This window comes from Drosophila erecta, unplaced genomic scaffold (genome assembly GCF_003286155.1).
Source record: "Drosophila erecta strain 14021-0224.00,06,07 unplaced genomic scaffold, DereRS2 tig00000092-arrow-pilon, whole genome shotgun sequence".
Classification (NCBI taxonomy): Eukaryota; Metazoa; Arthropoda; class Insecta; order Diptera; family Drosophilidae; genus Drosophila; species Drosophila erecta.
In genome coordinates this window covers 15,340,779-15,353,998 of record NW_020825207.1, presented here as the reverse complement: position 1 = coordinate 15,353,998, position 13,220 = coordinate 15,340,779, and the positions used below count along the sequence as shown (strand labels likewise).

Below are 13,220 nucleotides of genomic sequence, written 5' to 3'. Positions count from 1 at the left end.
GTAACGCACGCTTGCTTATGACGGCACCGTGTCAGACTTGATAATACTAATTAATCAAGTTTTTAGAATGCTTCATGCTCATACATGTGTCTACAGTGGAAATTATTTTGGCTGTATAACTTTTGGTTCATAGAAACACATTTTTTGGGTCAGGGATAATCCTCGAGATTCTAGAAATAATTCTATTGCTAATCCTAAAGTCCAACGAATATGAAAATCTTCCAATTGTCTTAAGCTCTTTTATTAAATGCTCGCTGCTGCTTGCATCATGAAATGTTTTATTCATGCGTTTCAATCTATCAATCAACTTAAACGTAATCTATCAATGTCGTTTCTATGTCAGCATGCTGAACAATTATGAGCATCAAAGACGTTTTGCTGTTTTGATGTGCTGGCAAACTTACATCCAGCCAATTATTGCCTCGCGCTTGCTGGGTAACTAAATATATGAGTTTGTTTTATTGCATTATTCACTTGGCGTAAAGGTCGTCACTATGAATAAGATTTAGCAGTTGCCTGCTAAAAATCTCGCCGTTGTTAATCGACTTTAAATAGAACCATATTTGTGTATTTCACACCTCCGATGTGGTTGCTTTCACAACTCTGCTAAATGAATCTGCCAATTTTCGGATGAGGTCTTTTGATTTCCCCTTAGCCAATGACTAACACAATCTTGTATTGACTTATTTCAGGCGTCTCATAAACCGGAGTCGGAGCGATCTTATCAGCTGCGAAAACGATCCACGCCCGTGGCCGAAAGAACCACTTTCGTTTGCTACACCTGTGGAACGGACACGCCCTCCTCGCAACTGCGCCTTGTCTACTGCTGCCCAAATGCCGAAAGGGAGCCCTATTATCCATTCATCAAGACCATGAAGGTCTACAAAAACGCTAGTCCAATTAGCCCGCAAGGTAAGTGCGTTGAGTACCAGTTGTGTCATCTCAACTAAGGCAATTATCTCTTGGCTTCCAGGCATGGTCCAGGTCTGCTCCACCTGCAACGAGAAGCACTCCGGCTTGGCGGAGGGCGGTCCACCTCCAGCCACTTCCAGCAGCCATTCCGCAGTGGGTGGAGGTTCGCCCAGTGCTGGTCACTCGCTGGAATCGAACTCGGCCATGTACAGTAGTACCAGTGGAGCGATAACCGGAAATAGTGGGGCTCAATTTGGGGGTCGTAACTCGCCGTCCGAGAAATCCCTGGCCAATTCGGACTCCATGAGTAATGTGCGATTTAGGGTAAGGAATTCGCCGATAACTGGTAGATCGGTAGGTTCGGGTGGAGATTTCTGGCTTCAACCTCTTCACTAAATTAGTTGCTGAGTTAAAAGAAATGTTGTCATCATGACAATTGAGGAAAGTCTATGATGTATAGTATGGCACAGTACTTTATCTGAAACAAACCCGTTCGTGTTGGTTATAATAGGAAATAGTCTCTTCTGAAACTAATTCTTCCTGGTTTGCTTGAGAGGAATCGGTTATTTCATAGATGACGCAGTTGAATGAATAGATTGTCAATAACAATTTGTGAGCTTTACTTGAGTGAGATTCTCATTTGCCTGCATTATAAATAAACCATTATATATGTGCGTTTGTTTATAGCGTATCGGTTAAGTGCGCAAACATGGAAATTTACTAGAGAGTGCGCGGGAGATAATAGTTATGGTGTACCAATATAGGAATAACAATGATTGCACTTATTACAGCAACTGGTAGGAGACTGAGAGGATCGGATCGGATCGGATCGGCTGGGATCGGTTCGGATGGGATCGCCTGGGTCAGTAGCAGTGGCACCCGCAGCAGCGATAACCATGCTCACATTTCCAGCGATTAGCCGCACTCACTTGCCCCCTCTGCGGTATGCGATAACCCAGCTGATCCGGGACCCATTAAAGTGCCAGGCGTCTGGGAGTGGGCATACAGCCGTCAGATAGACGGCAGAGGATGGTTCACGACCTGGAATTGTTGAGTAATTCATTTGTAGCCAGAAGGCCGTCGGATAGGGAAGGCTTATCAGCCTCGGTAGTGTGTTCCCCCCTGCCCCATGGAGCTAGTCTAAAATAAATTCGATCGTCAGCATGCTGGCCAATTTGAGTCAACAAATGCCCAGATTAGATAGCCGGAACCCCTCCTCATTGCCCACGGCAACCGTGCATGTGCCTCCTCCGCCGGAGAAGAGCAAATAAATATGGAGCAAGTGCGAGTGTGGCAGCGGAGGGACCCAAACGAAATTATCGTCTAAACAAGACAGCACATATGCGGGGCAATAAAAACTGGGTAAACTTGGTCGAGTCAGAGTCGGTTTTTTGTGTCAGCTTAAGGCATCTGCCTCGAACCGGTTTACTTGTCTGCTTTTTGCTTAATTCTACTTAAACGCTTTTTATTTATAGCCGGCTGTTGTTCTTCTTGTTGCTTCTCGAAGCGCCTTAGTTGTGTTTATTTTGTTTTTAGTTCTGTTGTCGCATTCTTCTTTTTTCCCCCAATTCTAATTTGAAATCTTTGAGCGTTTCACCGTAGACAATTGAAAGACTTGTCGTCGCCTGGCTCATAAATTATTACCATCTCCTTCAATTCACTCTTCATATTCGCATGCGTTTATTCTTGGATTTATGTTTGTTTTATACGATCGTGTATAGTGAAATACTTTTGTTTAATCTGCCAGTGTTTGTTGACTATTTGCATAGCTTAATTTGTCTTATAGTTTTTTCAGCTTGATTTACTGTTTCGTTTTGCTGGTTTTAGTTTTGTTAGATTGTTTCCTGTGTGGCCTCTAGCCATTATTTATATTTGCTAAACAGCATTGATTCAAAAGCTTCTACATTATACTTATTTTTTCAGAATTCAGGCATGTCTGCAGCCTTGACAGAGTCGATTGGATTTGACACGAAATGATCTCTATGTTTCTAAGCAATTGCGAAATGTTTCTTTATGTGCCGGTTTCGGCTTTGATTAAACAGTAGTCATCTGTTTGCTAAGCATGTGGTTCGGAAAAAAGGGGAAAATTCCAACCCAATAATGTATCTTTGAGCAGGTGTCTGACATTTGCTCTATTTTCCATATCTGTGGATATGAATACAACACGCGTGTAGACATCATATACGAAAGCTCGCGTTATTCTGGGTTTATTCAGGTCATTGCACAATCGAGCAGAGTTTCCGAAACTCGTTTTCTTGCATAAAGAAACAGTAAACTGAAGCACAAAATACGAAATTAAATATAGATAAATGCAAATATTTATCAATACGCCAGCGACAATGAAAACAACGCAAACAGTAACTCAATATTTAAACAATTCGTTCCGAATTGTTTACATGTGCATTGTCTTATTTGTTGATTTCGGTTTTCATTTTCATGCGACTTTGACTCCACTCCGCACTATTTGCATTACGGTCTCTAGGCTTTGAATTGCAAATGTTTGGCTTTGCAACACATGATAGAAGTGGGATCCATATCTGATGACTATCATTGCCGTCCTTCCTCAGATAGCACATTTTTAAAGGCTGTAAATGTATTAAACAAACAACTGCCATCTGAGCCGAGTCATTCAACTTTCTGGAGTAGTAAATATCAATAAGAGCTGATAAATACCGAATGTCCAAATACGCTTTTGAAATTTCCGTATAATCAGTTCGTCGGTGGTAAAACAATCAAGTTTGATTAAACGAATAGATTTAACCTCTTTGTTTGCAGTTCTACCCACAATTGTTTCAAGTGATCACGATCCCAACATTTCCAAAGCCCAGAGACCAGAAAAGAATTCCTCTTCGACTTGAAGGGCCCTTGAAAAGCAAATTATATTCAAATACGGACATTGTTGACATACATCATCTAATTGGTGCCAAGTCATGTTTGGTATAAGTGAGCAAATAAACAAAAGCAATAGTTAACACTCAGCTGGCTTCAACTTGGAAATGCAGTAATGATTGATATCAGTCGTTGTAACCCCAAATCATCTAATTAGTCCTAAACGGACTGCGATAAGGAGCTTTTGGTTTTGGAGCGGTATTCGCTCTCGCCCTCGAAATATAAGTCGCAAAACGAAGGGAGATAAGTGATACACACACGGTTCGAACTGGATCGAATCGGTTTTGACGGCAAAAGCCAAAAGCAAAACCAGTCGATCGACAGTCATAGTCGAGTGCCTACTCCTTGAATAGCAAATCAATTGTATAAAATATTTAATAAAATTTGGTTGGACTTTTTTCCCCGATTGTCAGCTGATTAGATAGGCTCGAAGTTAGTCTTTCCGGGCCGCCAAGGCAGCTGGTATTCGCTGAGACAAGAGCGTGTGCGTGATATTCTTAGAACGAACATACAAGTAGCTTTATACAATCTGTATGTTTTCATTTTTATTCCATTATTGATAGCCCTACGAGACGAACTCGAACAATTCCAACTCAAACACGGCACGCGACCTCAAACAAATTCGTCGCAGCGATTCGCGTCCCAATTCGCCGAGTTCCAGCCAAGGAGCCATCGAAAATGGACACAGCCAGTATCCGTAAGTAAATTATTGTTATTATTACACCTACATATAACTAATTCCACCGCTCTCCTCTTGCAGTTGCTCCATTTGCAAAGTGCTGTGCCCCTCAAACAAAATGGATTGGCTGTCCACCAGTGCCGAGCACATGAACTCCCACGCCATGCACTTTCCCTGTCTCAAGGCTAATGCCGTAACCAACAACAATAATAATAATAATACCAATAACAACAACAACAATAATAACAACAACAACGAACTCAACAGCAATCGCGTGCTAGCCTGCAAAGACTGCAAGGATTACTTGGCCAGCCAGTGGGAGACCATGGATGCAGAACGCGTTCCCCTAGAGCACAGAAGGTTATCCATATTATTTCCATGCATTATTGTGTACATTTCTAACTGCTGCTATCCACTTGCAGATACAACATTCCTTCCCCCATGCTGACCTCCAGTTCACCAAACGGATCTCGTCACGGCGCCATGAGTATCAACACTCCGCCCTCCACACCATCCATATCATCCTCGACGCCTGCCAGCACATCAATCTACTGCTATCTCTGCGGCCTGCACTCGGACCTAACGTTAGCCAGAGTGCTCTATGCCAGTAAAGAGGTACCGCCATCAAGGAGGGCAATAGAGATATTAGATAGTTAAGAAGGATCCTCACGAGCGTTGCACTTAGTCATATAAGTAAAAATGGGAATGATATAAGACAGACATACATGTTGATGTAAAGATTCTCGTACTAGGTGTAAAAAGGTGTAAAGGTGAATCGAAATGACAAGGGCTCTGTTAAGTGGATTTATTTATAGAAATCACATGCATTTGAAATGTATTACATTAGCATTCACCTTTTTGTATTTACGCGGTTTTGTGTGCATAATATTTGCTGATAAGTAAAGCAGTTTTCCCATTTTCTATGAATATAACTCCATATAAATGCATTTGGCAATATACGTTTCGGCGAGCAATGGTTAACAAGTTAAGAAGTTTGGTAGAATATTAAGATGTTCTTAATATAGTCAAGCACTTAAACATTAGTTTAGGGTGAGGTATCAATAGCGTTTACAGTTCCAAGTTAGAGTTAGCACTAGCAACCAAACTTAGTTTGTATTATTCATAATTTTATCAGCATACTAATAATATTAGTTTTAAAATATGTGTAACCTTTACCCTCTTTATTTTCTACAGGGTTCGCGTCCTTATTTCCCACTGTTGCTCAAACACAATTCACTTCCCAATGCGGAGCAGTTGAGAAACAATTCGGCGTTGGTTTGCACCTTTTGTTACCATTCCATGTTAAATCAGTGGCGGAAGTAAGTTCACAGTCCTTGCCATCAAATAATGAAAGAGTCATTAATGTGATCATCCTTCTTGCAGGTATGAGGCTCAAAGTCCCAGCGTGAACCCAGCGGATCGTAAATACAATTGGCACGACTACAACTGTCACCTGTGCGGAATTACGACTTACCGGAAAAGAGTTAGGGCACTACCCGTCAACGAGTTTCCCTTTGTGAAGCACCAGAAGAGCGATGACGGCCTGCTGCTGGAGAACGGAGAATACGCGGTTGTCTGCCTGGATTGCTACGAGAGCTTAAGGTGGGCAGTGCTTCACTCTTAAGTTCTAAGAAAGATACAAGCTGCCACATACTTTATTTGGCACTTACATAATTCAGGAAAGCAAACCAGGGAAATAGTTGCGTTGACCAATAGAAAATGTAACAGACATTTAATAGAAAATATTTACTTTTTACTTTTATTTGAAAGAATGAAATAGATTTTCGTATATTTTAGGTTTATATTATTCAACTATTCATACAAATTGAGTTCATTTAATTTCTATGTAACAATATCCCTTATTGTAGATTTCTTTCTTTGTTAATTGGTTCTGAGTATTGCTGAGGTAAATTAATTCAGTTTGAGATTCGTGTTTATAGCAGGAAAAAGCAGTTTTGTTTGGATGAATACTGGTTTGCATCACTGATAAAAGACGGGACACTGCTTTTAGCACTGCAATAAAAGTTCTCATAAACGTCACATTGGCTATGAAAGTGAAAACAACCTCGCAATTGTTAGATGCTTATCTTAATAATTAATGTATTCCCTACAGACAACAAGCCTCGCAGCACGATCGCTTTGGCGTGCCCATATCCAGGCGGGCCTACAACTGGGTGCCCCAACCGCCTCCGCCGGAGGACAGTCCCGAGTCCGCAGTGGCCCGCTTGCCCTGCGGCGAGCGCTCCGATCGCATTGTGAGTATCTGAGTATTCCAGTAGCTGGACAATGCAATCTGACCCCTGTCCATGTGCCAATTCTCGCCCCCAGCAAATCAACAATGCCCTGCGGCCCGTGCCAGGAAAGAAGACCACATCGCCCAAGCAGTACGACAAGTCAAAAGAAGGTAAGTGACTCCTCTTTCGGCGGGGGAAGCCGATCTGATTCCGCCCTGACTTCGGCATTCTGGTAATGCGAAACGCCAAGCCAGCGCCCCGGGGTTAGCAGGTTCAAGTGAAACCCAATTCGCGTCAATAAATTTCAATTGGTTTCACTTAACTTTGAGTGTTCGGCGTTGGCCGCTTTGCTTGGACCGTCCAATAATAGCCTGAGCCAGACTTGGAGAAGGCTTTTGCCTGGTTCGGAGATTATTTGCATTTTTGCTAAAAAAAAAAAAACAAAGTGGAGCATTTGTGGGGAATCTGCGTATGGCTTTCTGTTTTTGCATTTAAACAGATTTCACAGTATTTTGCATATGCAAACTTGCTTGAAAGTTGTCGTTCCAAAGCACTTTATGTGGAATTTATAAAAATGCCGGACTATCATTTCTTTGTCACCTCTTTCATATACCCACATACACCGTGTTAAGAAGTTTAAATTTTTGGTTTGAACTCTTTTATGCTGATTTGATTTGAGGACATTTAAAAAATAACGAAACATTTTTGTTACTCAAAGGAAAACATATTTTTCAAGCATGTCCATTGTACATTCATGCATATTTGTCTTTTGCCTAAATTCAATTTTTCGGTATACACGTATATCATATATCATGGCACTCGAGTGTCCTTAATCCCACATGAATACGCACCGCACACTCGGAAAAATCTCAGCAAAAGCTTTTCTAATTGCATTTCCCCAATTCGAATGGAGAGGAAACTTCAACCTGAATAAGAAATCAACTGATTAAATGCCCAATAACAAGCTGGGACCACAAGGAGGTTTCCATGTACTAGCTGTTGTAATAAATATTGATTTTTTATGAATTGCAATGGGGCTGGGGTGTGTGGAAGTGAGTGCTTTCGCCCCCTTTCCTCGCTTATTTATGCAGCAGCAATGGCGTCGGTAAACTTCTTCAATAAAATGCCAAAAAGGAAACATCATAAAAATAAATAAACAGAGAAACCACAAGCTCACAGACGGTCTCCTTGTGTATTTGTATGTGTGCGTGCGGGTGTGGGTGTGGGAGTGGGTGTATAACATTGCACACGAATTTTTATGCAGCCCACCCACCATTCCAAGTGAACCACGAACCACCCACTGAAAACCACCTACAAATGCCACTTCCGACAACAGAAATCCCCCAAAGGAAAGGAGCACGAGGACGAAAACGAAAACGAACGACCGAGCGAGTGAGCAAGCACAAATAATAAAAGCAACAGCATAAAGTATTTCGAATTGAATTACTCCGTGTTATCCTGTCAACCATACGAAAACACTCAAGACCATTCAACATGCCACACGCTTCCTGTGCCCATGTACACCCACTGTAGCCGGTTTCCCCAGAGGATCCCCGCCCCACCGCCACACACACCGTTTAAGGAGTTGGCATCGATTTGCAAAAAGTATATTACCGCCCGGAAAGAGGGGAGAACTTGAAGCCACCGCCCCAGTCCGCTCCAAGCAGACCACCCCGCCACAGTCAACCCAACCAACCCGCCCCTGGGCTGCCAATAAAACGAAGTTATGCCCCATGGTGGTTGGGTGGTTGAGGAGTTGAATAAGTAAACATAAAACCACTGAATTTACGCTTATTGCACCCGCAAACATTTTGTTTAACACAACAACAGACGTCGTCGCACTCTCCCTCTCCCGCTCACATCCTCTATGGCCGTCTCGCTCTGCACAGTGGGTTGTGTGGGTGTCATTTCCGGCCTCAATTTCAAAAGAAGCTCAAATTTCCACACAATTTTCCGGCTTCGCTCTTTGGCACTTTGGCTCGTCTCGTTTCGTTGCCCTTCGTTTCGTTTCGTATCGTACGCTCTCGGAATGGTTTTTTACCCCACCAAATTGGGTTGGGTTTTCCACCTACAGCGCAGTGGCACCACCCCCCCAGTGTTTTCCCTTCCTCCGTTTGACTGACAGCCGTTTCCTCGCCGCCACTTGTTCAGTCAGTCACTCAGCAAGGATCCAGCTTGGATTCAGCAAGCCCACTCGGGCCACAGTTCTGTTTTGCCGCCTTTGGTTGTGCTTTTTACTTTAGCCACATCTTGTTGTTGCCCAAGTTGCCGTTGCCACCTTTGCCACAAAAATATTTCAAGCACTTGCCACCGCACCCCACCCCCTCCCATGCCACACCAAGCTGAACTCCACCAGCACCATCGCCCTCCTTCGTTTCCGTTTTGCGTAGAATAACAGTTACATTATCCTTTTTATTGCCACACTTTCCAGACACGAATGCCAGGACGAGACTGAAAGAAAAGTGTGAACGAGACAGCGGGGTGTGGTTTGAGAAGGGGGTTCGGGACTTGGAGTTGAAAACCAGGCCCAGACACAGACATATTTGGCTTGTGGCAAGCTACGACCTAAGCCCCGACCCTTCCCGCGCCTTTTCAGTTTATTGTGCTCGACCCCCTGGAACCCAGGAACCCTAAAGCCCCCCGGCCCCCCATTTCACAAGCTTGAACTTCCAGGAAATTGTGGGCAAAAAATGTGCACTGCATTTATTTTTGCACAGCTCTGCAGACTTGAGTCGCAGTAAATTGTGGTAAACACGAAGCCAAGTGTTTGGAGAGTATTTACTCGGTTCGGGCCCACAGTGGTTGCACAGTGGGTCGCATCGTCATTTGCATAATTGGCAAAATTGGCAAACATGATTGCAGACAGCGGAGCTGTTGTGCAGAAGAATAGGACGTGTATGATGTATATTCAAGGGGAGTTATGCAAAGTAAAATTGACTTCTAGTCCTCGATTATGGTGATTTTCCTACTCCTTGAATATTTGATATACGGTGGGTGGCTTTCCGCTTTGAATTCCTGTGAAGTTCGTCAAAGTGGAGAAATATTACTAGACCTTGTTACTGGAAGTATGTATTTTCCTTTTTCGTTTTAATATTCAAAACAAGGAATTACTTTTAGTATACTCCAGACCGATTCAAGGCACCATTCATTCAATGTCTAGCGCCTTTCCTGCTTGAAACAGTAAGAAATTCTGCCAATTGATTTGCGTGTTAAAACGGTTTACTGTCTTGCCCATTTCGACAGGACATTTTCCGTTTCGAGCAACACGCTTTACATCTTTGTTGGCAGCGCAGTCTTACAACTTCATCCCTTTGTAATCATCATCATCTGCTAGCAGCAGCTGATTTATCCCACACACCCACACACACCACCCACCCCCGAAAGATATATGCATATGGTGGTGCTCGTGGCTGTCAGCACATAACCTCAACTCACTTGGGGGGATTCCCCGCTCGCTCTCGTCCTTTGTGCCATTCCCCCCTCCGTTCGTGCCGCTCACATAAAGCGCTGATGTGGCATGAAAAAACATATAAATTCTGCCAATCGATGAAGATAAAATACATTTTGTAATACGTTAGCCCGCCCCCGATCTCCCCCTTCGATCGGGCGGACGTCTGAGGTCAACCGTTTGAGTGTGGGCGTCTTTTGGGAGTCAACGAAGTGTGCAACGTCAACTCGCACGCACACAGTTGCACGAAAAGGCATTCCGTGTGGGTGTAAGTGAAATTTCAAGTGGCGCTACCAAGGCAAACTTCGGCATTGGCTCTGGCTAGGGTGTACAGTGGAGCCTCCGTACCTGAGACATTTTAATTGGTTATACTAGGGTTTGGCGTTCTAGTGATACTCAATCATACGTGGCAAAAATATTACATTTAAATAGTAGGTAGTGCAATCCATAAATTTCCTAATTTCGAAAAAGGAAAGGAATATTTATTATTTGTTTTAATTAAGGTTGGAAGTTCGGTTTTGAGAAGTGGTTCTGTGTATGTGCTGCTGAGTGTATGGAAACCCTTTAAAAGCTTGTTGTTGCCAGACACATAAACGTTTAGCCCATAAACCCTTGATGTATGGAACATAAACACCACACTTGCAAGTGCCACTCATTCGGTGGTTTCTGGGGATCGGGACGCCGGGTGCGAGGTATCGTGGGTCTTGTGGCCCTTGTGTCACTGGTTAGTGGTGGTGGTGGTGGTGGCGGTGGCGGTGGTTGCTTGCCAGCTAACTGCTAACTGAAATCCAATGTGTGTCCCCGGATACGGGTAGGATTGGGCTTGGGCTTGGTCCTGGTTCTGGGTATGGGTTCTGGGTTTTGGGTTCTCGGTTCTCGGTCCGGCAACCGCAATGTCAATAAATATGTTACGCCTGACTCGTCCTTTTTGCAGCCCTTCAAGGGGCTGTTGTCGGTTAGCAATTTGGTTAAACATATTTATTTGAGGCTACTGGCCGGTAGTTCATTCCCATTGGCACCCACTGTGTTTTTCTTTTGTTCGATTTCGGCCGGAACATCGAGTTAGCCGTAACAATTTCTGTATTTTCCCATTCAATTTGTAGGCATCGATTTATTTCCAACAATTGCAGAGCAGTAAAAATATTTTCATTTTCCTCAATTCGATAAAAATGAAATGCGTTTATTTGCACAAAGCTTCCCAGAAATGAAATTGCATATTTTGCTGCCGCATAAATTGCACAAGCTTTCTATTAGCCGGGCTTACGATATCTTCATTGACTGCCAAAAAGCTGATGCCAAAAGATAATCTTGTTGTTGACTCCCTTTCGCAGTTACTAGCTGTACGCAAACTTTTCGGGTTCTCGCGCTAGTTGTTCGTTACTTTCTTGTTGCACAAACTGCAGTCCCCAAATTTAATTAAAAACTTGACAACAACTAAGGACCCGACTTGCAGTTTTGGCAAACCCCCCAGGTGCAATGGGGGCAGAGAAGGGGGTGAAAGCTCCAAGACAGGAACTGCGCGATTTTTGTTTCTTCTTTCACTTTTGTTGCTCCTTGTTGTTGCCTCTGTCGCCGCCATATTTACTTTGTATTTGTTTACGTTTTTATTGTGTGCCTTAGCGCACGAATTTAAATATTTGCCAGTTGCTCCTTGCTGCGAAACAGCAATAGAAACAGAGGTACAATAACATTTGTGAAGCACGAGGTGCACTGGGAAAAATAATGGGTGTTCCATGGGATGTTTTCTGATAAAAAAGCGGCGAAAACTAGAAAATCTTTTAACAGAAACTCGTATGTAAGAGAGAAAACAAATCAGACTGGATATTAATTATCTCCTAATTCACTAAAATTTTGAATTTCCGAAGGATTAGAGAACTCTTATTGAGTTGTCTATTTTATAATAACAATATTATTACTAATCTGACAGGAAATGTTTTACCAATTTATTGTTTATAAACCTCTTGGGGCAATTTCAACGCTGTTCTGCCAACTTGCGCAATTAAAACTTTTACAATATTAAGCCTTTTTTAGCGTGTACCATTGTTGCTTCTTTTATTGCACTTTTCACTTGCTCCTCCTCGCCCCTTTCTTCCTGTCCGTCTGTTTGTGTATGTGTGCCAGCGCCAAAGTGATTTACTGTTATAAATATTTGCTTGTGAGCTTTTTAAGTACTTTTTCTCCTCGCTTCCTTTGGCGTACTTTGGTTTTTTTTGTCGGTTTCGGTTTTGTATTTCTCCGTGCTGTTTGTTGTTTTGCACTTTCTTTTTCGCCACGTTTGCTTTGGCATTCATTTCCAGTTTACTCAGTTCTTCGTCAGCGCCTAGTAACTGTTTGCTTTATGAGCTCAGACCAGCTTTCGAGCGCCACCACCCCCCACCTCTACCACCCACTCGCCTTTCACTTTGTTTGCTTGTTTCTGTTGCATACTTTTCAGCGTAATTTTATTGAATCGTGTTTACCCTTATGTCGACTCGGGTTTTGTTTGTGTTTTCCTTTACTCATTTTTATTACCCGCCCCTTTGTGCCGTATATTTTAGGTTGTTCGGCTACACGGCAACAAATATTAGTTGTTGTGGATCGTTAGTCTTGAAATTTTAAAAATTAGACGTGTACTTTTGGAACTTATACAGAGTCAAAATGAAATGCTCTCAGCTCAAATTTGGTTATACAGCTCAATTACAACACACTGGTAACACTGTATTCGCTTTTAGGCAGTCTCCACTGTGCGGTTGCACTCCTGATTCCTCATCACCTCTCCCCGGGGGAATCATTTTGCATTAACTGGGCAAATAAACCAACTTTGTTATACTTTCGTTCATTTCATTTCGTTTGCCTTGGCCGTAGGTAAAGAATGAAGAAGGTGGAGAGGGGATCGAGGGGGTCGAGGGGAGGCAGAGGCGTCTAAAGCTGTGGACCTTGTTTGCTGTTGATATTTCTGCTTCTGCTTCTGCTTTGGTTTCTGTTTCTGGGCTTTTGTTCCGCATGGATGGGTATTTACCCTGTTTCGCAGTTGTTTGCTTCTGCTCCCCTCCCACCTTTGTGTGTGTGTGTGTGAAAT

General features: G+C 43.0%; 1 protein-coding gene across 4 annotated transcripts in view; it reads left to right on the top strand.

The window, feature by feature from the left end:
- The window catches only part of LOC6546696, a 65,016-nt gene that overhangs the window by 20,573 nt on the left and 31,223 nt on the right, over nt 1-13,220 (top strand). For all 4 annotated transcript variants that reach the window (XM_015156613.2, XM_001974476.3, XM_026980959.1 and 1 more), the window contains 9 exons: nt 693-912; nt 974-1,236; nt 4,365-4,498; nt 4,562-4,840; nt 4,903-5,095; nt 5,675-5,799; nt 5,864-6,082; nt 6,594-6,735; nt 6,809-6,884. In XM_015156613.2, the coding sequence (XP_015012099.1) occupies nt 693-912; nt 974-1,236; nt 4,365-4,498; nt 4,562-4,840; nt 4,903-5,095; nt 5,675-5,799; nt 5,864-6,082; nt 6,594-6,735; nt 6,809-6,884 (1,651 nt within the window). The remainder of the gene's footprint in view (nt 1-692; nt 913-973; nt 1,237-4,364; nt 4,499-4,561; nt 4,841-4,902; nt 5,096-5,674; nt 5,800-5,863; nt 6,083-6,593; nt 6,736-6,808; nt 6,885-13,220) is intronic.